Source organism: Penicillium bovifimosum, assembly GCF_028826915.1.
Source record: "Penicillium bovifimosum strain IBT 22155 chromosome Unknown utg000007l_segment0_segment0, whole genome shotgun sequence".
Lineage (NCBI taxonomy): Eukaryota > Fungi > Ascomycota > Eurotiomycetes > Eurotiales > Aspergillaceae > Penicillium > Penicillium bovifimosum.
This window is the reverse complement of record NW_026622716.1, coordinates 302,278-326,615: the sequence shown is the minus strand read 5'-3', so window position 1 is coordinate 326,615 and position 24,338 is coordinate 302,278. Positions and strand designations below refer to the sequence as shown.

General features: G+C 48.6%; 11 protein-coding genes across 11 annotated transcripts; 6 read left to right on the top strand and 5 right to left on the bottom strand.

Annotated features, from left to right (window-relative positions):
• Positions 1-58: 58 nt before the first annotated feature.
• On the top strand, positions 59-841 carry N7515_009053 (uncharacterized protein; the record flags this gene model as incomplete). The annotated part of the gene is made up of 2 exons (XM_056669797.1): positions 59-202; positions 257-841. 2 exons carry the CDS (start codon positions 59-61, stop codon positions 839-841), a joined length of 729 nt encoding a protein of 242 aa, XP_056517596.1.
• Positions 842-1,262: 421 nt separating this feature from the next.
• N7515_009052 (uncharacterized protein) lies at positions 1,263-2,335 on the bottom strand (the record flags this gene model as incomplete). Its single annotated transcript, XM_056669796.1, has 3 exons — positions 1,263-1,478; positions 1,529-1,775; positions 1,848-2,335. The coding sequence occupies 3 exons, from the start codon at positions 2,333-2,335 to the stop codon at positions 1,263-1,265; spliced, it is 951 nt and encodes a 316-aa protein (XP_056517595.1).
• A 775-nt stretch (positions 2,336-3,110) lies between these two features.
• Positions 3,111-3,857, top strand: N7515_009051 (uncharacterized protein; the record flags this gene model as incomplete). Its single annotated transcript, XM_056669795.1, has 4 exons — positions 3,111-3,339; positions 3,401-3,535; positions 3,586-3,672; positions 3,727-3,857. The coding sequence occupies 4 exons, from the start codon at positions 3,111-3,113 to the stop codon at positions 3,855-3,857; spliced, it is 582 nt and encodes a 193-aa protein (XP_056517594.1).
• Positions 3,858-5,014: 1,157 nt separating this feature from the next.
• On the top strand, positions 5,015-6,595 carry N7515_009050 (nicotinate phosphoribosyltransferase; the record flags this gene model as incomplete). Its single annotated transcript, XM_056669794.1, has 5 exons — positions 5,015-5,120; positions 5,170-5,253; positions 5,311-5,930; positions 6,002-6,329; positions 6,381-6,595. 5 exons carry the CDS (start codon positions 5,015-5,017, stop codon positions 6,593-6,595), a joined length of 1,353 nt encoding a protein of 450 aa, XP_056517593.1.
• Positions 6,596-6,876: 281 nt separating this feature from the next.
• N7515_009049 (uncharacterized protein) lies at positions 6,877-7,959 on the bottom strand (the record flags this gene model as incomplete). Its single annotated transcript, XM_056669793.1, has 1 exon — positions 6,877-7,959. One exon carries the CDS (start codon positions 7,957-7,959, stop codon positions 6,877-6,879), a length of 1,083 nt encoding a protein of 360 aa, XP_056517592.1.
• A 2,754-nt stretch (positions 7,960-10,713) lies between these two features.
• N7515_009048 (uncharacterized protein) lies at positions 10,714-11,136 on the top strand (the record flags this gene model as incomplete). The annotated part of the gene is made up of 3 exons (XM_056669792.1): positions 10,714-10,806; positions 10,858-10,884; positions 10,951-11,136. 3 exons carry the CDS (start codon positions 10,714-10,716, stop codon positions 11,134-11,136), a joined length of 306 nt encoding a protein of 101 aa, XP_056517591.1.
• A 143-nt stretch (positions 11,137-11,279) lies between these two features.
• N7515_009047 (uncharacterized protein) lies at positions 11,280-12,889 on the bottom strand (the record flags this gene model as incomplete). Its single annotated transcript, XM_056669791.1, has 5 exons — positions 11,280-11,506; positions 11,573-11,694; positions 11,747-11,855; positions 12,062-12,320; positions 12,449-12,889. The coding sequence occupies 5 exons, from the start codon at positions 12,887-12,889 to the stop codon at positions 11,280-11,282; spliced, it is 1,158 nt and encodes a 385-aa protein (XP_056517590.1).
• Positions 12,890-13,249: 360 nt separating this feature from the next.
• N7515_009046 (transcription factor domain-containing protein) lies at positions 13,250-15,578 on the bottom strand (the record flags this gene model as incomplete). Its single annotated transcript, XM_056669790.1, has 2 exons — positions 13,250-14,941; positions 15,006-15,578. Coding segments are annotated over 2 exons (2,265 nt in total), but the record flags the coding sequence as incomplete, so codon positions are not given.
• An 824-nt stretch (positions 15,579-16,402) lies between these two features.
• Positions 16,403-16,852, bottom strand: N7515_009045 (uncharacterized protein; the record flags this gene model as incomplete). Its single annotated transcript, XM_056669789.1, has 3 exons — positions 16,403-16,542; positions 16,607-16,622; positions 16,727-16,852. The coding sequence occupies 3 exons, from the start codon at positions 16,850-16,852 to the stop codon at positions 16,403-16,405; spliced, it is 282 nt and encodes a 93-aa protein (XP_056517588.1).
• A 328-nt stretch (positions 16,853-17,180) lies between these two features.
• On the top strand, positions 17,181-19,406 carry N7515_009044 (beta-catenin-like protein 1; the record flags this gene model as incomplete). The annotated part of the gene is made up of 10 exons (XM_056669788.1): positions 17,181-17,207; positions 17,258-17,312; positions 17,367-17,599; positions 17,657-17,763; positions 17,812-18,046; positions 18,095-18,188; positions 18,252-18,766; positions 18,816-19,100; positions 19,155-19,272; positions 19,324-19,406. 10 exons carry the CDS (start codon positions 17,181-17,183, stop codon positions 19,404-19,406), a joined length of 1,752 nt encoding a protein of 583 aa, XP_056517587.1.
• A 639-nt stretch (positions 19,407-20,045) lies between these two features.
• N7515_009043 (DNA-directed RNA polymerase II subunit RPB2) lies at positions 20,046-23,866 on the top strand (the record flags this gene model as incomplete). Its single annotated transcript, XM_056669787.1, has 2 exons — positions 20,046-23,653; positions 23,704-23,866. The coding sequence occupies 2 exons, from the start codon at positions 20,046-20,048 to the stop codon at positions 23,864-23,866; spliced, it is 3,771 nt and encodes a 1,256-aa protein (XP_056517586.1).
• Between the last annotated feature and the right edge of the window lie 472 nt (positions 23,867-24,338).

The window sequence follows — 24,338 nt, the reverse complement described above, 5'->3', positions numbered from 1 at the left end:
AAAAATCCAAACTCTTGTTGCTCTAGAGTCTAGAGTCCAGACTTCATAGTTATTAGTAATGGCTGATTTCCACTTCACTGACCAAAAGTTGAGCAACGATCTTATCTCATCTATTTCCAGTCTTCTCGACTCCATAGATGTCCCCAACCTTCTTTGGGGCAACTATCTACTCACTATTTACGGAGTTCCCACAATTGTGGATGTCAGTGTTCTCTTGACTGACCGCAGAGTCTACTTGGCACTAATCTTCTAACAGGAAGCAGCTTTCGTTATCCCAGATGATCTAATCGAGATCGCATTCTCTTCACTCACGAGTGCCGGGTTCCTACCCTGTATCCAAAGCAACTGTCGGCACTCAGAGACTCCACGAGTCCCACCGGCATCCAAGCACCTACATATCGATGATGAAATTGCTGTCTCACTTTATCGAAAATCGGATGTGCTTTGGGAATTCGAAGACCTTAGGTTCATGCCTGAGAACAATCTAGTTATACTTGCGTCGGACACTCGACTGCCGTCGGCAACTCCAGGTCATGGCAGAGGACGCTTCTCGCATCCTTGTACTGTGAAAATCCCTTCTGCGGAGAAATATTGCGGGGCCGTGATTCTTTTGCTTTGTCGTGACTACGACTCTTCTTACGCGACTTATTGGATGGCTATCCTGTGCTATCTTTTGGAGTATGTCGATGGGACGGATATCTTCGATGAAAGTAGGCTGCAAGAAGGTTGCAGAAAGTTTTACCATGCCGCTAAGGTGGGAGATCCTGAGATGTATTCGATACTGGATGAGCTTCGACTTGTTTTGATTGAAGAGCGTCGCCTACCATTGATAAGTGATTAACAAGACCGGGCTAATATTTCGATTTCTCGGTTTGAACAACTGAAATAAACATGAGAACGGTGATTTCCCGTCAGGCGAAATGTCGTAGCGTGAGGTGTTTGATCGAGAATCTCGGGGCTTTGATCGAGAATGACAAATTTGCCGAGCGTCTCGCTAGATCCTCGAGTTTTTAAAACATTCTGAATAAATGATCATGCACTCCTCGTCTGATCACCGAAATCACCGAAACCTATCAATCGTCCACTTGGTATAGCATTGCCGGCTCCTGGAACCGTGAGGATGTAGTCCTAGGAGAGATACCTTATATGGCCTTGATGGTCCTAGGAAGCAGCCCATGGACCTGCTCCTGGGAGAGAGGTGTGCTTATGGGTGTAACCTAGGGTCGATATGCTCCTTAACCGAATCAGAAAGCAAGGACTATCTAAGTTACAGGGAATGGGGGCGGGTAGGTAGTTATCACCCGACCTGGACCACCAACTGGCTTACTCAATCCATATCGGACGAACACTTGCAGTGATGCCCTTTCTGCATCTGCAAAGTTCCAAAATGGCGAGTATTGCAAGGCCAGTGTCTTTCCATCGTACAGCGCTTGAATAATTCTCGCCCGCCTATTGCCCATGTAAGAGAGAACCAAAACCTATGCAATTGTTAGATATGGACCACATCATATCAAGCGAAACATCTTACTGGATGAATATGGCATGTGCTGAATGGCTTATGATTGACTCGAAGAAGCATCGCACACGCGATAGCACACAGCTCAGGTGTAGTGACTCCACAATATGTCTCCCTGGGACAAATCATAGATACGCATGATATGATCGAATGTGGCTTGCGAGGGAGATCGGGGTACCGGTAATGACTAATTAGTTCCCACCACTTTGAGAGATCGAAGGCCTGCCCATAATCAGGGTCGCCTTCTTTGTGTCGAGGACTTCAAGAATGTTGTTAGTCCAGTATACACGTATAGGACATAAACTTCTTTCCAAGGTTGCAGTCTACTTACTACCAGCGACATTGGGTCCGACGGTCCAGAGTGGTCTCCTCCGATGGAGATCGTGCCCTAGCCTTGAGTAGGTGACGATGGACAAAATTCTCTAACTCAGTTGCTTCCTCTCTAGGATCAGTTTCGAAAATCACACGGTCCTCTTCTGTAAGGTTCTCACGGATTGGTGCGACTCCAGGGGGGTATATCTGCAAGGACCTATCCATGATATCCTGCACGCTAAGAGGAGGGGACAACTTGAGAGCGCCTCCTGCTGAATCCGTATGGTCTACAGGATATCTCTGAAGAACCCCGTTGGCCGGTTGAGGTTCAAAGAAGCACGGGTCGAATTTCACAGTGTCGTGTTTCTCCGTATCCAAGGACACTTGGGATGCTTGGATTCCGAGCGCTTGCAGAGATTCAAGAGAAGGGAAGTCATCTTCAAAAACGTTGATTTGTTGAAAGAGGGATCGGAGAAAGGCATGCGGCTGAGCTTGGGATAAAGTCATGTTGACGAAATTTGACGAAATGAGATCAAGTGAACTAAAGATTGAAGAGAAGACATGAGGGCGAGTGTAGATACTGCGGCGTTTAAGAACTTGGTGTAAATTGGGAGATGAATTGACGGATAGATAGGCGAAGAAGGGAGGAACTATCTGGGTGAGAAGCAGCCGATAGATAGGTGTGAAGGTCACAATGACATGACCAGACAGAGTCAAGTATGCCAATCAGAGGCCAGGGGGTCACATAGCCTCATAGCCTAACAGCACTACTTCGGCCTAGATCCAGTGATCCACGGGTCAAGTTACAACTGTTACTCATAATAGAAGTGACCCGTGAGCCAGTTTGATGAAGATGACAGTGGCCGGTTGTGCATGGACTTGACTTGATTTTCGGTAAGTGGGTACACACGTGATCAAATATCCCGAGGGTTTGATTGGGCGACAGTCACCAGTGCGGGTAAATGTGCGGGTAAATGTTCGGTCGGCTCACTCGGCCCCAGGGGACACATTGTCAAAACACTTGGATACCATGAACCTTTGGGTGTTGTGGTGGTAGACCATCTAGTCCTCACAATCAAGAATCCAAGATATCACTCCGTGGATCCGCTTGAGTTCAGTCTAGTGTTTGCATTCCCCGCGGTGCGGGATAGTCGGTATCCATTCGAGGCTTTTTCCTAAATTTAACTTTCCGTTGTTATCCATCCCATATCGGCATTTAATTGAACCTCATAAACGCATCAGAAATTTCCCCAACATCAGCTTTCAACACATATCAGCCACCATGTTTACCACCAAATGGCTACCAGCCGCCCGACTGAACATCCATCAAGTCCGGGGATTCTCACTGATTTCGACGCATACCTCGTTCCCAGCGACCATGTATCGATTCCAGCTCGAGCGCAAGGCGACATTATATGATGTGCGCCAGGATGAGACCCGTCACAGGAAGGATGCAGTCAGTGTGTCGGATGATGGTCTGGTGCATGCGACGATTTCAAAATCAAGTCCTTGTGAGTTGAATCGTATCCCGCCACCTGCCCTTGATGAAAGACTAACTGAATGTGTTATCAGACTCCAATGGCCCAATCTTTATGCCAAACACTCGCCTCATGCAACAAATGCTTCGATTTGATTTTGAGCGATACCAAGAAGAGATCGGTGATGGGAAGTCCCTTATGGATCCCAGTGTTATCTGCATTCAGCGAGGTATGACTCTCCATAATCAATGTTCAAGGAATATCAACTCATTGTTTCAGGCACTCGGATTCCCCCGGCGCTGGTGTTGTGGAGGGAAGGAGTTTCTCGCTTTTCCCTGCAGCCTTCGCAACCTATGGAAGTTGAAAGTGAGTACTCGGAGAATGACTGAGACTGCATTGAGATATACTGACAATTATTAGAACTGAACGATGTGCTCAGCGAATTTTATGAGCAATCTGCGACTGTTGTCGGCGCAGAGGAATGGATTGAGAAACATCCCTACCAGGACAGCTTTGCTGATCAAAATGAGAAGGAATGGATGGAGGTCTAGCTGTACGGTGCTTGGGCCCATTGATGAGTTACAGCAAGGCTCTGGCGGTAGTGACATAGCGCTAATCGAACCTTCAGGTTGTCTGTATCTATAGGTATGGGCCTCGATGACAAACAATATATATCTCCTAGGTCCAACCTGGGTCAATAGGATACCTGTTTACAACATTGTCCTCGGGCAATACTACCTACATGGAATTCATTGCCCGGAGATCACCTACCTGTAGCTGATTCTGACCTTTTACATAGCCCTGTAACGTAAAATAGACATCGCCACAGAAAACTTCCAAAAATTCGTAGTACACGGGCAGTAAACCAGAGCTACGATTGTGTTTTGAGATTTAGGCTCTTCTAACATAATATGGACCCTCAGTACATGAACTAGCATCATTGGTCTAGTGGTAGAATTCGTCGTTGCCATCGACGAGGCCCGTGTTCGATTCACGGATGATGCACATTTCTTTTTTTGCACAGAATCAAAGTGGATTGGATCGTCGGTTTTTGAAAGACGAAACTCAACATCGACGCGATTTGACTTTATTATGTTCAGAACCACATGCGTCCGTTCCTTTATAATGTGAATTGTTCATCTGAGCCACCAAATTAGAGCATGTGGCCGTACATCCGGCCCAAACGTTCCAGCAATTAAGCACCTAGATATGCTACCTACTTTCTTTGATGTCGATGTAGGTCTTTTCTTTGTGAATGCAGGAACACAATCACATAGGTGCATCACTACGCATGGTCATGGAATGCATGCAGCTTGCTTTGTAGTAGCAACGGCCAGTTCAGGTATCACTCGCAAAAATAACCTGATGTTGAAGCATAGCATAGCTTTCTTGAACTGGAACATGCTTAGAGGGCAATAAGAATACACAGAGCTAATAGAGATATACTCAAGAATAGGACTTGAAAGAAGAAAAAGAGCAAAAGCCTCGCAGACAGCAATGAAGAAGCTGCAAACAAAGCAAACAGTTATCGGCATATCGCCGTGTTCCCCGCGCTAAATGGATTGTTTGACAGGAAAAAGCAGAAAAGACGCAACAGCTCGGCCTCTGCCGGCTTCATATCTATTTAATTCAGTCTCCAGCTTCTGGCAACCCATACCTCTCCACTGACTCACCACCAAAAGACCGGACCTCCCGGCTACCTAACAACATGGATCCAGACGTTCCCTTGCCACAGGGCGTCACATCCCTTCTTGATACAGATCTGTACAAGCTGACGATGCAATGTGCTGTCCTGAAGTACTTCCCAGATGTTCGTAAGTATCCCCGACGAGGAAATTGGGATTGGAGCTGACCCGAGCGCAGACGTGACCTACGGCTTCACGAATCGGACCCCGCACATGAAACTTCGTCGCAGCGCATACAAATGGCTTCTCGAGCAGATGGAGTGTACGGAAACACCCTCACTACCACGATTGACCAGCTCCTAATAACCCGCGCATATAGTACTGGCTGCGATCCGCGTCACCGACGAAGAACGAGAATGGCTCCGTCAAAAATGCCCTTACCTCCCCGACGCGTATCTCAAATTCCTAGAAACCTTCCGCCTCAAACCAGCTGAGCACATCAAGATCAAGTTCACCCCGGTACATGATACAGGCAGTGACGACGATGAAGGAGACATTGAGTACATGGTTGAAGGTCTCTGGCTCGAGACAATCCTGTACGAAATCCCACTGCTGGCCTTGACTAGCCAGGCGTACTTCATGTTCAGTGATAGGGACTGGGACTACCATTGCCAGGAAGATAAGGCTTACCGCAAGGGCTGCACTTTGCTTCAGAATGGATGTGTGTTTTCTGAGTTCGGCTCGCGCCGGCGTCGTGACTACCATACCCAGGACCTTGTTATGAAGGGTCTTTGCCGTGCTGCGGAGGAAGGCAAGAAGCAGGGCTGGCCGGGCGTGCTGACTGGAACTAGCAATGTGCATTTTGCTATGAAGTACAATCTGAGTGCTGTTGGAACTGTGGCGCACGAATGGTACATGACCATCGCGGCCATCACAGATGACTACGAGAATGCCAATGAGCTGGCATTGAGTTACTGGCTCGGCTGTTTTGGAGAGGGGGTATGTGTATTCATTTTTTTTTCTTTTCTTGATTTCCAGTTGGAAACCCCCAGACTGACGAGAAATTCTAGGTCCTCGGAATTGCCCTCACAGACACTTTCGGTACACCGGCTTTCTTGGATGCATTCAAGAAGCCCATCTCAGCACCAGGTTCAACGACTGATGGTATGTCATTGACCATGACCTATGCTCAGTGCTACGCCGGTGTCCGCCAAGACTCTGGAGACCCAGCATACTTTGTCAAGATGATCCGTGACTTCTATGATAGCCAAGGTATCGCCGAGAAGAAGACGGTGGTGTTCTCCGATTCTTTAAACATTGAGAATTGTCTTGAGTATAAGACCATTGCGGAAGAGGCAGGCTTCAATCCTACATTTGGAGTTGGCACATTCTTTACCAGTATGTCTGAGTCTTGAGATTGCACTATATCAAAATACTTACGTGTCGCAGACGATTACATCAACAATTCAACCGGAGAGAAGTCCAAGCCCCTGAATATCGTTATCAAGATTGCGACTGCAAACGGCAGTCCCGCCGTCAAGCTCAGCGACAACCTGGGAAAAAACACTGGCGACCACGCCAAGGTCCAGGAAGTGAAAAAGAAGCTCGGCTATGTTGAGCATACCTGGGAAGAGGGTGATGAGAGCCACCGCTGGACGAAATAGGCATAGCGGTTCAGCTTATCTTGATTATTTCCTTACAATTCATAAAACAACTGAACATGCTCCATGATCATGTTGACATTGGAGAGGCCATTTTAGTTTTTTGCGCTAGACACAGCTCATAGAGAATAAGAATACATGATGCCATTGAGGAACACAAATGTGCACAGCCTTTTCACAACGATGTCCTTAGGGTACATTCATCTCACGTGCAATTGACTACAAATCTGCACAGCCTTTTCACAACGATGTCCTTAGGGTACATTCATTCCACGTGAAATTGACTACAAATCTGCATTAACCGTCTGATCATCATTGCTAGCCTTTGACACAGGAACCTTAGAAACAACAGACGAAACCTCCGCCGCATGCATCAGAGCTTCCTTCACAGCGGTTTCGACAGCCTGAGCTTCAGCGATGGCAGGCGAAAATCTGCCACCATTCGTCGGACCTTTTGCAACCCGCTTGGAAATAGCCTGGATTTCAGCGATATCAGACGAAACCATGGCGGCACACCAATACTCCCCTCGCCAGCATTTCTCCACAATGTTGCTGCCTATGTAATTACCCATTGGAAACATGCCATTCCTGAACTTTTCTGTGATCTCTACTTGATCGTCAAAGTTATCCAGCTCAGGGAACACCTCATTTCCAACAATGATGTGGTACATAGCAGAGCCAAGAGCAAAAATATCCGTCCGCGCATCCGAATAATGGAAGTCATTTCTAGGCATCGAGGACTTGGCCGGCGCACGACTCAATCCATCTAGCATGATATCCCCAGAAGAAGAGCAAAGCAGACCCTGGAAATCAACCAGGACGATGTTGAGCTCCTCGTCAAGCAGGATGTTGGACAGCGTGATATCGCAGTGGATCACCCATTTTGAGTGCACGAACACCACCGTGTCGGCTAGCTGCCTGCACCACTTGATGCGCTGGTCAATGTTCAGGAACGGGTGTAAGGCGATATAGTTGTGCAGCGTGCCATTTGGGTAATATCTCAGCAGTAGACCTTCGTCATGGAGGCCATGGCTTTCGACGATGTGCGGGTGTTTGCCCAGTAGCTCGAGGATTCGGGCTTCTACTTTGACACTCGTTAGGAAGAATGGGTTGTTGAGATCTGAGGCGTATTTCAGAACAAGATCCCCTTGTAGTTTGCCGACGTTGCAGGCGCTTCGCGAGAGTATCTGGACCACACCTTGTGGGACATCCTCTTGGGGAATCGAGATGGGTGGCAGCGTGTCGATTAACAGGGCTGTTGGGTCGACTGTCGCTTTCTGATTTTTTTCTTTGGACTTGGGTTGGTGTTTATTCACTGCGAAAGCTGGATGGCTGATGTTGCCCACATCTTCATCAAGGCTGACCATCGTGCATGAATTCTGAGACCAACTTTCCGAGGTTCAGTAAAGACGTTGAGTCGTTAAGGACTATGCGGAGGCATGTTTACAAAAAGGATCCCTGACGGGCAAACAGATGTAACTAGTCGCGTAGTGTGGGAGAATATGAAGGTGTCCGAAAGGCGAAAGTGCGACTGGACTATGCACTCGCGCGCTTCCTCTACGATAAACAGCTATAACCATTTCCTCAAACGTTGTGACCGACGACTAAAGAAGCCGAATACTGATGTACAATGTACTACGCAGTATATTGGACATCCGATTCAATGACCTCCATCGCCTTTAGCTACAATAACCACAGACTTCAATAGGGCGAAGGGTAACAGCAGCAAAGCAAGATGACTGGTTGATCACATGCTCTATTGAGAAAACAATACAAACACTCTGAATCGAAGGTTAAGGTTCGGATCGATAGTCCATGGTTGTCAATGGATACACTGTTCCATATTCAGCATGGAACCATAGGACTGTCTGCTGTTCCAAAAGAGGCAGGCGTGAGCTCTGACTTTACTATATATACCCTCAGCGACTCTCTTCTTCCAGATTGCTTTCTTCCCTCGTAGGTAGACTCCCCGCCAGATTCTTCCTCAAAATATTCCTCCAATCCCTTAATGGCAACCTCCCTCATCATGCCGTCCTTCATAATCACACCGTCCTGGCCACCCTCAATCCTTTTTGCATCTTGAACCCACAGGGATGCTACATAATATAGGCCGGTATTTGAGCTCCTTCTTCCACCAAAACTCACCAGCCAACTAACATAGTGGCATCTAGTGACAATGCGACGTATGAAAGAACGATGGCATTCCTCGGATCCCATACTTGCTTGATTTTCTTTCGCTTAGTGATATCTGCCTTTTTTATAGCAGGCTGCGTGGTAGCAGGAGCGGAAGTAGCAGTAGGAGCAGAAGCAGAAGTAGGAGTGTCGTCATCAATGATTCTGTCACTGTATCATCGAAAGCTTTATAATCAGAAGCTTCTTCCATGCCAGGAAGATTGGAAGGGTTTGTCTTGTCCAACAAGGAGAGGCCAGTATGAAAGGTCAATACCATTAAGACCGATCTCCATGCATTGTTTCCATGTTTCCCAGTTAAGACTCGCCCTTAAGAGAAGGGACTAAGTCTGAGAACTTGATGTTCGAGGGTCCACCTCGAGAATCCGTCATGATTAAGACGGGTGTGTGTTATCGAGAAAGTTGATTGGGTCAATGTCGACAGAAAGAATGGAGACAGTGCTGGTCTCCTGATAAACGCAGGGTTCGATCAAACGTCGATAGTCTCGGTGAGATGCGGAACATGGAAGATAGGTGCTGATCTCAATAGGACCGGGGTCCCTAAGAAGGCTGTCTCGTAGAGAAGAGACACTGAGGGCAGTGAAACCAACAATGAAGACGATGGATTCGAAGGAGTAAACTTGCAAGCTAGGTACAAGATCTGGATGCAGGAAGAAGCTGTGGGATTCAGAAAGAAAAATGAGTGAGTTATGGTTGGAAGCTCTGTTCAGTCAGATAGTGGGCGTGGTGGATAGCTGCTGCCGTTGTATTCTTGAGACATCACCGGGGACCGCCTCGCATGCCACCTTGTTTGTTGTTGAGCCGTTATCGCGTAACTCGCCTGGGTATTCCCCTCAATCATGGAGCATAGAACCGGTGCGATATCCAGGGCAATCATCACCTTCATTACAATTCTCACCACCATCTCCTGACCTCCAAGAAACCCCCGAGGTGATGATTGCCCTGGATATCGCACCGGCTCTATGATCCATGATCGAGGGGAGTACCCAGGCGAGTTACGCGATAACGGCTCAACAACAAACAAGATGGCATGCAAACATCCCACTAAGGATCAGACCACGTGGTCTGACGTTTGTTGATAACGAGGAGGTGACAATCACCCGGCAGGACCTCTGTAATACAGAGACTCCCTGTCACCCCGTACGGACCTAGCAATAGCTAGATCTGAAGTTATTCACGACTCCTCCGGGCTGGCGGAGAGGAGATGTGTTGAAGCTTCGTTGGACCAAGGTCCCGAGGAATTTTTGATGTAGAGGGGTGGGCTTAGCACTACCCCCTGTGCGAAATGCACACTGTGAGCTAGCACAAATTCAAGGATATTGACTGATTGTTAGATCAGATCAATATACAGAGTCTCCAGCCTCATAACCTGCTAAGGTCGACAATCTGAACGAGATCGTGAAGGAGCTGTACAATGTATATGGTACTGACTCAACTGAGCTATGATAGCTGAAGAAGGAAGTCATGGAAATACGATGGATGCAGTGTGAATCAGGATGAAGAAACAATGTATGCAGATCGTATTGATGAACGTGGACAGAGAGAAAGAGAGAGAGAGAGAGAGGAAGAGAGAGAGGAAGAGACTATCTATCTAACGATGGGTTCTGGCTCATGTGATGCCTGAAGCAAACATGTTTGCAGGCATCCAACAGGAAGAAAGTGTGGAGCTATGATAACTATGGGGGAAAAGGGGATAACTAGCATCATGTGACAGTGTGAGAACTCAAACATACATCTCCTAAGAGGCTAAGCCACGGGGTGAACCAAGACATAATGCCTCAGTCTGTCCAGGCCGTACATTTAATTTGAATCTCCTAGGGACCCAAGCTTTGTGTTTGCGGAGTCCAACATACTCTCCCAGTCCACATCGTCCGGCAGAGGCCACCAGACATCCTCATCCGGATGCAGCTCAATAACTGAAAAGAAGACATATGATGAGCTTGATCCAGAACCAAAAGTCCCGGGGCCATACTTTCGATCTCTCGTCACCGGTAACGCCCACCAGCGGCGGACGCAGCAGGCGCGTAAGTTGTGGTTGTTTTTTGATACGCCAACCATATGCTAATGATATGCAGCACGGACAAAACGCCCCTCCGAATCTCGTTCTATTCATGACTCCCGCCCAGCTGCATGTGGCCGACGGCATGAGTATTACCCCTGGGGAATAGAGCGAGGAGGAGTACATCTCCGATGACAGCGATGACAATGGCGACGATGTTGGAGATGAGAATGGAGCTGGCGACGAATATGGTGCTGACAACAGTGCTTTTGCACCTCTTCCTCTTCTGAAGCTGGATCCCTACACTGTTGGTCCTCCAATTAGGATATGCATGATGCACATTTTTGGAGGATAAGTGGGCCTTTTTGTGTCATGATAATGATTGACTACTTCAATGTTTTATATCTTATAATGATATGCATTCAAGATACACATACTTAATGAAATGAATGTTTCAGATATGCAAGACATATGATATTCCTATGTACAAGGAACTGTTTAACTTAATGAATCCAACTCTCGCTGTAGCTCCTCAATTACTCGACGTCTTTTTGCCAATCGGATCTGTACCCGTAGCCGTTCTTCTTCTTTTATTAGCTCAGCCAGCTCAGTCGATGGTGGCTGAATTGATTGTGGGCGAGTCGAGTGAGGGTAAGAGCCAGAGCAGAATGGTTGAACACTTTGTGTACCAGATAGACGTTCTGCTGAAGCACGGTTTCGTTTATCTAAAACAAGTTGTTAGATAAGTTAGACATAACTATGTCAACTATATGCAGGAAAGCAGAACTTACTCTTTCCTTGACTTGGTTCCACAACACGTGAAATAGCATCTGCGGGCTTCCATGTTGAGTGGCCGCCTTCTTCAGCAGCAAGCTTTGTCTTCTCAACCATGTCATTAACATGACGCTTTGCCCTGAAAGTAACAAGTTAGTGATATGTTAACCATATGAAGAGCTTCTACATACTTCAAACTCGCTGCCAAGACTGACTGCTTTCGCCCAATAGCTTCATTATCCACGAAGTGACGACTGCTTGGCTCATGGATTTGCTGCACAACACTGCGAAGAAGCTTATCTGGTGGTGGTGGGAAATGTGTATGGCTACCACGACCCACCAATAACACAAACGGAAAGCGATCCCATAAATATGGTATGTATATATCAAATTTCACATCACAATCCCTCTTGACGAGATGTCCAATCCCTCTTTGATGGATGAAGCCTATAAGAATAAGGTGGTTAACATATCAGTTACAAATATAAAACAGACGTTTATCAAACTTACCACAGCGTTGACTAGTCCTTCGTCGGTTACACACAAAATGGCAGCTAATATCCTGATAGCCTGATTGAATACCAGAGGTTTCAACTGGAGCTTTGCGGGATTCAGAAACTGGGACTGCTGCCTTTTCACGAAGCTGCCCAAAGATATGAGTATCAACCCGATCATATTGTTCACAAGGAGTGATAATATCAGGATGAGCTGACTCGCAGTGATGAATTCCATGGCATCGATATTGACGATGCCATACTCGAGAGTCTGGATCTTTAGGCCTCGTAGCAAGAAGCCTCATAAACACGGTGTTTGGGCTGCCAGAGTTTTGAAGTGAGAATTGTATCTATAAAACATTAGTGATATACTTCACATATGTTTACCATGACACTCACGTTTGATGAAAGAGTAGCAAATGCCTTGAGTGCATTGGCTTTCGTCGGGTCTGTTCCCAAAGGACTCTTTGAAAGATGGATCCGATGCAGAATACCACTTTGCGATACAGCTGGGTATTCAGGAATCAAGAGATGGTTCTCTTGCTCAGAGACCATGACTAGCCTGTTACCACTAGCACTAATGGTAGCACCATTCTGTGTCAGACCCGAGTTTTGTAGTCCCATATTGAACTCAATATTAGGCTGCAATTCAGTTACACCCTTGGATTTATCAGATATAGAATCCTGATCAGGGACATTTGAATCCTCAAGTGTTTCTGCACAGTCTTCATATACTGACTCGGCCTCAGAATCATCTGGCAAGTCCCTTGGCGCATACTCCGGAGAAGTTGGTGGCCGTGCTGGAAGGGCTCGTGGAAGTGGAAGGCCCTGGTCGTCCATAATGCATACAGAGACGGTGAAAACAAAGGGTAAAGAACAAAGGGTAGTTAAAGGGGGAGGAATACGGTTAAAACTAAATAAATAACGCTGGTAATTGGCTCTAAATTTTAGCGAGCTATGTAGGAAGTCTCAGGCCTTGCTCCACTTCGAAGGTGGCTGGCCGAGTGTCGAAATGGATGGGGCGGTCACGTTATTTTCTAACACTCAGTCTACCAGAACCCGACATGGTGCCTGCTTTGTGTCTTCTTCTCTCTTCAGCAATTCATCCATTCATCTTGGATTAGTTCCCCTTGGCTTCTCTACATAAATCGAACATGACATATAAAGCGATCTAAATCCGAGTCAGGACCGAGTCCTACATTAAAATATATCATCCCCAGATTGGAATCCCAAATCCCGATCCAGGTCACCAGTGATATCAGCCCTTCCATCGCTTATTGACAGATGCCGAGAATGTGAGGGACTACCATTATTTGCTTCCTTTAGACTGAATGAGAAGAGATCGTGATCGGACTGGATATTCCTTTGTTGCAGCTTGCGGGTATCATTGTATTTGTTTAGGCCGGTGTCGGGAAATAGCTCTTGTGCCCAGTCTGTGGGATTTTGGTCTTGATCGGGGGGTGAGGTGTATGTTTTATCGGCGGTATTAGAATTCGTTGCAGTCAGGGTATCAAAGTCGGGGAAGGAGTCGATGTCAATGGAGAGATAGTTGAAAGGGTTGTTGTCGACACTGCTGGGATCAGCGTATTCGTTGAAGTCGGAGAATAAAGGTTGTGCGGGTTCATGAGTGTTATCGATGTTGGGTTGATGCATGCTTTGGGTAGATGAGGTTCGAGCTCGTGACTTGTGACCCTCGGTTTCGGAGACAGTAGTATCAGACATTATTGAATCTGCTTGAGGAGGGCTGATGGAGACATTGCTTGGTTTCCTGGTCGTTAAAGATGTGGCAGGGGCGTCGTTGTTGTAATCCATAACCTGGAAAAAGGTGCTGGAGGCACCTGACTGCATTTTGATAGCAGCTTCGATGTTGGCAAATTCCATATCAGCCGCCGGATAGATATCCTTGAGGCAGTGGAGCACTTGTATACAACGATGGAAATTGTAGACACTGCTTTCGCGGACGGCAGGATTGTCAGACATGGTGTTGGACAAATGCGCCACGGCGGCAGGTAGAATCACAGTCACGCCAGACTGCGGTAGGAATCTGGTGAGGTTGAGCTGGTTCAAACCTTGAATGATCTGTGTGATCCCTGAAGCGGCTTCGTTCATCTTTGCGCGGGCAGCATTACGCCAATCACTCCGCGATTTGGATTGATCTTTCGAAGCCATCGTCCAAGGCCGGTGAAGTGCACTGGTGGTGGCATAATACAGCATACGCAGCATTGCGCCATGGAGTAAGAGCACATCCTCGCCGTCGGAGAAGGCCTTCCTGGACTTTGGGATATATTGTGCGTCCTTGGGAAGCGCACTGAGCCACGACTCGAGTTTCTGACCACAGCGTGCAAACTCGGACTCGGAAGCCTGTCGAGGAACGAGTGTGACGGTGGTTCGGGTTGTGGTTCCAAATTGACGTTGTGACGGAGTGTATTGAGCGAACACTACCCTTCCGATGCATTGACAGAGCTTCACCTTCTCGATAAACATGGTGGCGAGACGTTTCTGATGTGACACATCTTGGAGTTGGCGGCAATAGAACTTGGCTACCACGGATGGAGAAAATGGCTCAAAATCGAAATCTTTCATACTGAGCATCGGGACATTGCTCGCTCCGTCGTTCACCTGCAGTGGACGCCGCATGCCCATAGCGATTAGTCGATCTCGAGAATACAGACACCACCAAAGCCGACAACGGAGTCGACGAGTCCGTGCATCAATATTGGCTGATGCAGGGTCTTTGTTTAACCCGATGGACTGCGCTTGTGTATTACAAACTCCAATCCAATCCCAGATATCTCGCTGTGGACTGTTCTCTGCATCAGCCCAATAGGTCATTAATAGCACTGTTTGCAGAATCACGATGCGATCCTCTTCACAGTCCAGAGAATAAAGTAGCTAGAGATCATATGTCAGATGAATGAGTCTACAATGGTGGAGATTTGATGCGAGGCATAGATACCCTTAATCGAGTAAAGAACGCATTGCGTGCGCTCTTGCGATTCGAATATCCAGCATCCTGTAGATGCTTGAGATCGATAAAAGCCGTGCCAACGAACATAACCGCTTGAAAGAGTAGGATGCTGACGTTTCCCTCCGGGTCATTCTCGGCCACGCATCGCAGGAACTCTTGCAAGTTCAATACCGGCATGAAACTGTGCACCCATTGGATATAGCAGCGAAGGAGTTCATCCCGCAATCCACTTTCTGGAAGAGTGAGAGCACCACGAAAGCGCAAAAACTCCAAGTCTTCTGGAGCGATCCGAGTCGGCAACGGCTTCAGAAATCTGGGCTCGTCATCCAACATCGCTGTAAGTGGATCAAAGTCGGGGTCTATCAGATCTTGAACGGCAGACACCATATTTGCTGGTAACGAGTGCTGCACATCGGGATTGTCTCGAGTCCGCCATATTCCAGGAGACTCCGACCCATGGAGCCATGGAGCTTGCGGATCATATCCATGAAGGTGGCGCTTAGCTGTGGACTGGAGACAGGACTCGGTCAACTTGTGCTTGAGTGCGCTGGACGACATGACCTGTTAGCCAATAGCGCCAGATAGGCAGAAGGAATAATATATCAGAGTTTGACCGTGCATGAGACTATTGAGATGACAGAATCAGCCGTTGTCCAAACCCGCAAGAAGGCGGTGTTCGGAACCGGGGACGAGGGTGTTTTGCGGGGGCTTGGCGGGGATATCGCGTTCCGTGGGTGTGGATGCTTTTGCGGATTCAATTGGTGGGTGAATTTACTACGCTTTTAAGTGGTTCAACTTTGGAATAAAGCGAATCTGATCATGGATCACAACTATTGGTAGATACTAATCATCACATTCTTATATACTCCGTAGTTATGGAGCGGAGCGGCTACTGTATCCTCGTAGTTCCACACCCAGGCCCATGTATATACTCCGTACTTTTGACTTTTGCCTAGCTAGATGATTAGAGCCAAAGTGGGAATGATTCTTGGAATTCTCCCTATCTACTACTTACCGTGAGAAGGATGAGGCAAGTGAGATGGATGAGAGTCGTGGTTGCTTCTCATCACGAATTTTATCAAGGTTTGGACGGAGTAGAGCTAGAGCTTCATTCCTTCAATTATACCTACATCCTTATCTTGAGGGGACACATAATGGGCAACTGCTCGCGGTGCCATATTGTTGCTGGTCTAGATGCCGCTGATCCCAAGGCCTAGGAGAGTTCAAGTGGTAGGCTAGAGACGTGTAGCCAAGTACTAGATTGTACCGCACCGCTGGACACCCAGCAAATGGAAAATCCCGATATTCTCCTTGTATTCATGAATCTCAAAGCTGAACAAAGCATGTCGGATGCCTCATGCCCTGCCAGTATAATATTGTACAAGTTATCCGATTGAAAAACCACCGAACGAAAGATGCCGATACATCGTGTGTTCCTTGACCGACGCCGATATGCTTCCGCAGATTGAAAAGAGAAGTCCAAGCCGTATCACTGAATTTGTAGAAGGCGTGAAGATTTTACATACTGCGCGAGATTAGAGACTGGTTCTTGCCGATGCTCGATGACACTGTGTTGAGTTTCGACTTACGGAGGGAGGAGGAACTCTCCGAAGCTGGAGTGCAGGAACGCGATACCGGCCTAAAACGTATAGCGTTAGCCTCACGAATCAAATTAAGACATTGACATAAGGGTAAGTCAGAAAACTTACTCCGAAAACCAGGAGACTGCGGACAATAGTCTTGTTCTCGGGGTTGGTGGCCTCGTCGTAGATGGTGCTGACGAAGCCCTTCTGAGGGCGAGAGCCAGAGGGAACGATGCGCTGGTTAGGGGCCATTGTGTCTGTGATGTGAGGTCTGGAGGATGAATAGATGAAGACGTCGTTTGTTAATGTTGGAGTGTGATCGGACGTCGAGAAATCTGCGGCCTCGGAACGCTTGGCGTCACTGCGGCTTTAGCTCTAGTGGGCAACCGTATTTCTTTCGCTCGCGCAGGACAGGACCATTGCGACAGCGACTGCTGTGGATGATTTCTCTTTTATGTTGTTCTATTCATTGCCCTCTCCCATACTACCTCCTATCTACTTATAATTCTCTCGATCTTTTCGACACCACAAGTCGGTGGTCATACCCGTCTGCCAACGTAGCGTCTCGACCGCAGCAACTATGACGAGCGTCGATGAGCTGTTCAAAGTGAGTTGTGAGTGTGTTGATTCAGATGAATGCAAAGCTAATGCGAAAAGAAACCTTCCGGTTCCGGGGCCACTAAGCGCAAGTTCGAACCGATTCAAGATCCAAGTACGCCCTTTCCCCGCAAACACGTCGGTCGTTGATCCTAACGGTCTCCCACAGACGAGCTGTACAAGTCAGCGAAGCTAGATGCAGCTGGCGATGCGAGATCAAAAGGGAAAGCCCCCATGGTGGAAGACGAGTTTGACGATGGGGAAGCCGGACCGGAGCTCCCCCCAGACATTGAGGAAGATGCGCCAGATGACGAGGAAGGCCGCTTCTTCGGCGGTGGCATGGAACGAAAGACAGCACAAGCAATGGAATATATCGACCAGCAAGAGGAAGGAGAAGCTCCGGTATGGGATCCTTTACCGATAGTACGCTTGTATAAGCGCTGACAATGTCCTCGTCAGCCCGAGATCTTCGACTCTGCTTGGGTGCGCCGCTTCGCATTAAATTTCGAGCGAAAGATATCCAAAAATGCCGAACTACGAGCGAAATTTGAGAACGACCCGCAAAAGTACGTAATACCGGAGTGGTTGTGTATATTGAATGCTAAACAAGATAGGTTCATGGCCTCCGAGGCCGACCTAGATACAGAGATCAAGGGCGTGTCAATCCTATCTGAGCATCCTGAGCTGTACGAGGAATTTGCTAAGATGGGATGCGTTGCATCCTTGACCTCCCTGCTGTCGCATGAGAACGCCGATATTGCAATTGATGTAATCCAGATCATCAACGAACTGACAGACGAAGATGTGCAGACAGAACAAGAAAAATGGGATGCGTTGGTCAATGCAATGGTGCGTAGGTGAATGACTTTCTGACCGTCAAGTACTAATTGCATCTAGATGGAAGCTGACCTTATCGAACTATTGACCTCAAATCTCTCCCGACTGGATGAAGCGTCTGAAGCAGATCGCGCCGGCGTATACTACGTGCTAAGTGAGCTTCCTAATTCCGAGAAAGTCAACAATCTGCATGAAGTAGCTTGCTAATACGAACAAGGTGTGTTCGAGAATTTGGCTTCCCAGACATCACATGCCGAGACAATTGGACAAGATGCTGCAGTCTTGTCATGGATTTTGTCTCGCATTCAGAAGAAAGAGGCTACTGTCAGTCAAAACAAACAATATGCGGCGGAAATCCTAGCAATCCTTCTGCAGTCATCATCAAAGAACCGCACAAAGTTCATTGAGCTAGACGGCATCGATATTCTTCTCCAGTTGCTCAGTGCGTACCGCAGAAGAGATCCGGCCAAGGACTCCGATGAGGAGGAGTTCGTGGAGAATTTGTTCGACGCCCTCATCTGCCTTGTCGAGGAAAATTCGGGCAAAGAGAAGTTTGTGGAGGCCGAAGGAATTGAACTCGCGTTGATCATGCTCAGGGAAGGCAAGTTCAGTAAGCCACGTGCTTTGAGAGTCCTTGATCATGCCTTGGGCGGAGTCGGAGGTGCACCGGCCTGCGAGAGGTTGGTGGAGGCAGCTGGCTTAAAGACCGTCTTCGGCTTGTTCTCCAAGAAGGTGCGTCGATCCATCTCAAATGCATTGCAATTTACTAATTCCCATGCAGCAAGAGGGTCAAAACATCGAGCATTTCTTGGGAATTTTCGCCTCTCTTCTACGTCTTCTTCCTGGTGGTTCTGGGCCTCGCATCCGGACCCTGGCCAAGTTTATGGAAAAGGACTATGCAAGAATTGAGAAACTCATCAAACTCAGACGCGAGTACGCCGCGCGTGTCGCTCCCGTCGAGCAAGCCATCGAAAATGAGCGCAGAACCTTCGACAAGGAGGAGCAAGAGCTCATGACCGGCGAATGGTTATCGAGGCGGTTTGACGCCGGTTTGTTCTCATTACAGGTACATGCACACTCTGACTCCTGAACCGGCTGATATCCTGGCTAACCGGTCCAGACAATCGATGTCATTCTAGCGTGGCTTGTCGCAGAGGATGATGGGGCCAAGACAAAGATCGTCTTACTTCTTGCAGACCGCGATGAAGATCTGTCTCTGGTACGCGGTACCTTGCAGGGTAAGTGAATCCACCGCATCAATGTTAAGTTGTCAGAGCTGACAGGCCCAGAACAACTCGAAGGACTCAACGAGGAGGAGCCGGGCCACCAAGATACGAAGGAGATGCTTAGCACTCTTTTGCAGTTTGTCTGAAGTATGCAGACATTGTAACATATGTAATATCCATGAATTAACCTTTGAGAGGCAATCAAGTATCTCCGGCTTGGCCTCGATAACTCGCACTAGATGTAGCTCCATATTTGACTAGGGGAATGCCAGCGGACACCAATGGCCGCTGTCCGCTGACACCCCCGCTCGACTCCTCAAGGCCCTTCACGCATCTGCTCTCATACCACTTCATCATCACGTAGAAATGTGCCCAATTTCAGCTGTAACTAAATAGACTCGGTGGTTGATAAGATCACGTGGCGATTTGTCCGCTGTCCGGGCGGTGAGCGATAATCACGTGAGATTAGCCAGATTGAGACTAGCGCCTCCGAGCGGGCTGAGAAGCATCAATCGTCTGGAGATCAGTCCCTTCATCGCCGTGTCGTCGGGGACTCTCTCTTTCATCCCCTCCAATATCCCGGGTCTACTTCTCGCCTTTACCTACCTCTAACCCCTATAATCCGACGATCCCACTTTTGACCACCAGACCGGGGGCGTTGTAGCGCGTGTGGCGATTCTCGCGGAGACTTTGCTCCCACGCCGACGCGCCTTGCGCTTTTTTCTACACCTCACCCATCTTTTCCCTCTCTTTCTATCGACACCTAACCTCACATCCTCGCAAATATGGCCGACTTCGATGAGACTTCCATCGATGAGGAATTCTACGAGGAGGCCGATGAGGGCATCACCTCGGAGGATTGCTGGACAGTAATTCAATCCTTCTTTGATGCGAAGGGTCTCGTCTCCCAACAGCTGGACTCGTTCGATGAATTCATTTCATCAACTATGCAAGAGCTTGTTGAGGAGCAAGGCCAGGTAGTTCTCGATCAAACTCTCCCGCCTTCCGACGATGAGATTAATCCCGTTGTTGTGCGCCGCTACGAGCTCAAATATGGAACTGTCATGCTTTCGCGCCCCTCGGTAACTGAAGGCGATGGTGCGACTACGATCATGCTGCCGCAAGAAGCCCGTCTGCGAAACCTCACATATGCGTCCCCACTCTACCTCGGCGTTACAAAGAAGATCCAGGAAGCCCGCGAGATCACGGGCAAGCCCCACGACGATGACGATAACGAGGACGATGGCGAACAGAAACCCAAGGGCTCATACCTCGAGTGGACGACAAAGGAACTGCCGCAGGAGCAGATGAAGGAGGAGACGGTGTTCATTGGAAAGATGCCCATTATGCTGAAGTCGAAATACTGCATTCTCAAGGATCTGAACGAGGCTTCCCTCTATGCCTGGAATGAGTGCCCCTACGACTGTGGTGGTTATTTCGTCATCAACGGCAGTGAGAAGGTCTTGATCGCGCAGGAGCGCAGTGCTGGCAACATCGTTCAAGTTTTCAAGAAGGCTCCTCCGAGTCCGACACCCTACATTGCTGAGATCCGTAGTGCAGTCGAGAAGGGCTCGCGCATGCTTTCCTCGCTTACTCTCAAGCTTTTCGCCAAAGGTGACAGTGCCAAGGGAGGATTTGGCCCGACCATTCGCTCCACTCTTCCTTACGTCAAGGCCGATATTCCCATTGTCGTCGTTTTCCGTGCGCTCGGAGTCGTTTCCGACGAAGATATCCTCAACCACATTTGTTATGACCGCAACGATACCCCGATGCTCGAGATGTTGAAGCCCTGTATCGAGGAGGGCTTTGTCATCCAGGACCGTGAAGTCGCTCTGGATTTCATTGCTAAGCGTGGCTCATCACAAACCAACCTGAACCATGACCGTCGTGTGCGCTACGCCCGGGACATCATGCAAAAGGAACTACTGCCCCACATCTCGCAGAGTGAGGGAAGTGAGACCCGCAAGGCCTTCTTCCTTGGCTACATGGTGCATCGACTTCTTCAGTGTGCCCTGGGTCGTCGTGATGTCGACGATCGTGATCACTTCGGTAAGAAGCGACTTGACTTGGCTGGCCCGCTTTTGGCTAGTTTGTTCCGGACTCTGTTCGCCCGCGTCACCAAAGATCTCCAGCGTTATGTGCAGCGATGCGTCGAGACCAATCGCGAGATTTACCTCAACATCGGTATCAAGGCCAGCACACTGACCGGTGGTCTGAAATATGCTCTTGCCACTGGTAACTGGGGCGAGCAAAAGAAGGCGGCTTCGGCTAAGGCTGGTGTGTCCCAGGTGCTGAGTCGTTATACTTTCGCCTCGTCCTTGTCTCACCTTCGTCGGACGAACACACCAATTGGCAGAGATGGAAAGATCGCAAAGCCTCGCCAGCTCCACAATACCCATTGGGGTCTGGTCTGCCCGGCTGAGACTCCTGAAGGTCAAGCTTGTGGCCTGGTCAAGAATTTGGCATTGATGTGTTACATTACAGTCGGTACACCTGCCGAACCCATCGTGGACTTCATGATTCAGCGCAACATGGAAGTCCTTGAGGAATTTGAACCCCAAGTGACCCCCAATGCAACCAAGGTGTTTGTCAACGGTGTCTGGGTGGGTATCCATCGGGACCCGTCGCATCTTGTTGCCACAATGCAAAATCTACGTCGGCGCAATATGATCTCCCATGAAGTCAGTTTGATTCGTGACATTCGTGAGCGGGAATTCAAGATCTTCACCGATACGGGACGTGTTTGCCGCCCGCTCTTCGTGATTGACAATGATCCAAAGAGTGAGAACTCGGGTGGATTGGTCCTCAACAAGGAACACATTCGGAAATTGGAGGCCGACAAAGACTTGCCTGTGGACATGGCCCCTGAAGAACGTCGCGACCAATACTTCGGATGGGATGGTCTAGTGCGGTCTGGTGCAGTTGAGTACGTTGACGCAGAAGAAGAGGAGACAATCATGATTGTCATGACACCGGAAGATCTCGAGATTTCACGACAGCTTCAAGCTGGTTACGCCATGCCAGAAGATGAGACTGCAGATCCCAACAAGCGTGTGCGGTCGGTTCTCAGCCAGCGCGCCCACACCTGGACACACTGCGAAATTCACCCGAGTATGATCCTGGGTGTCTGCGCCAGTATCATTCCCTTCCCTGATCACAATCAATCGCCGCGTAACACATATCAGTCTGCCATGGGTAAACAAGCTATGGGTGTTTTCCTGACGAACTTCTCCCAGCGCATGGAGACCATGGCCAATATTCTCTATTACCCACAGAAGCCATTGGCCACCACCCGGTCAATGGAGTTCTTGCGATTCAGAGAGTTGCCCGCCGGGCAGAACGCCATTGTCGCAATTGCAACATACTCGGGTTACAACCAGGAAGATTCCGTTATTATGAATCAAAGCAGTATTGATCGCGGTTTGTTCCGCAGTCTCTTCTACCGTACCTATGCGGACACGGAGAAGATGGTGGGTCTCCAAGTCGTGGAGAAATTTGAGAAGCCTATGCGGCTGGACACCCTTGGCATGCGCAAGGGTACTTATGACAAATTGGATGAAGACGGTATTGTCGCTCCTGGCGTGCGTGTTTCCGGAGAGGACATTATCATCGGCAAGACGGCTCCGCTGGCCGCCGATGCCGAAGAGCTCGGCCAGCGCACCAAGGCACACACAAAGATTGACGTTTCGACGCCACTGCGTAGTACCGAGAACGGTATCGTTGACCAAGTGCTCATTTCCACTGGTAACGATGACCTGAAGTTCGTCAAGGTCCGCATGCGTACAACCAAGATTCCCCAGATTGGTGACAAGTTCGCCTCTCGTCACGGACAGAAGGGTACAATTGGTATCACTTACCGACAGGAGGACATGCCCTTCACTCGCGAAGGTGTTGTGCCCGATTTGATTATCAACCCCCATGCTATTCCCTCTCGAATGACCATTGCCCACTTGATCGAGTGTCAGCTCAGCAAGGTTTCTGCGCTTCGCGGATTCGAGGGTGATGCTACTCCCTTCACCGACGTCACTGTCGACTCAGTTTCTCGTCTGCTGCGCGAGCACGGCTACCAGTCGCGTGGCTTCGAGGTCATGTACAATGGTCACACCGGACGCAAAATGGTGGCACAGGTTTTCTTGGGACCGACCTACTACCAGCGTCTGCGCCACATGGTCGACGACAAGATCCACGCTCGTGCCCGTGGTCCCACTCAGATTCTGACTCGCCAGCCCGTAGAGGGTCGTGCTCGTGATGGTGGTCTCCGTTTCGGAGAGATGGAACGCGATTGTATGATCGCGCATGGTGCTAGTGCTTTCTTGAAGGAACGTCTCTTCGACGTTTCTGATCCTTTCCGTGTTCATATTTGCGATGATTGTGGCCTCATGACTCCCGTTGCGTATGTGTTCCTCCCTCCCCGATTCTATAACGTCACTAACAACTCTATAGCAAGCTCAAGAAGGGTCTCTTCGAGTGTCGTCTCTGCAACAACAAGCACCGTATCTCGCAGGTGCATATCCCCTACGCCGCCAAGCTGTTGTTCCAAGAGCTGGCCTCAATGAACATCGCCGCTCGGATGTTCACCGATCGTTCTGGGGTTTCGGTTCGTTAAGTTGCAAGGGGTTTCTTGCTCAGCTTTGCTATTTTTCTATTTAGAACTTGTACTTTAATGATCTCCTGCAAAAATGCGCATTGGCTTGGCCTGTTTTCGCGGCGTCTGGGAGGATCATTGGCCATGCATTTATTTCTCGGCCCTACATAGTTGAATCACTTTATGTGCAGTGCAGTTTTTTGTAGATTTCCTTAGGTTACAGTTGGTAGCCGACTGGCTCTAGTTTGTAAAGCGTTTCGACTCTGTAGTTCATATTTCTACAACTTCCTGTACTGATATCAGACTTGATACTACTAGTTACTTGACGGATGCCTAACCTTCGTCACGGCATTTCCAACTTGCCTTTTCAAGATGCACACACATTTACATATACAGATCCTCCTACAGAATGAAACGGATATACGCAGGTCATATCTCATTAATCATAGTATCTCAATTGTCAAATGAGACCTAAACCAAAGTATAGACCTGA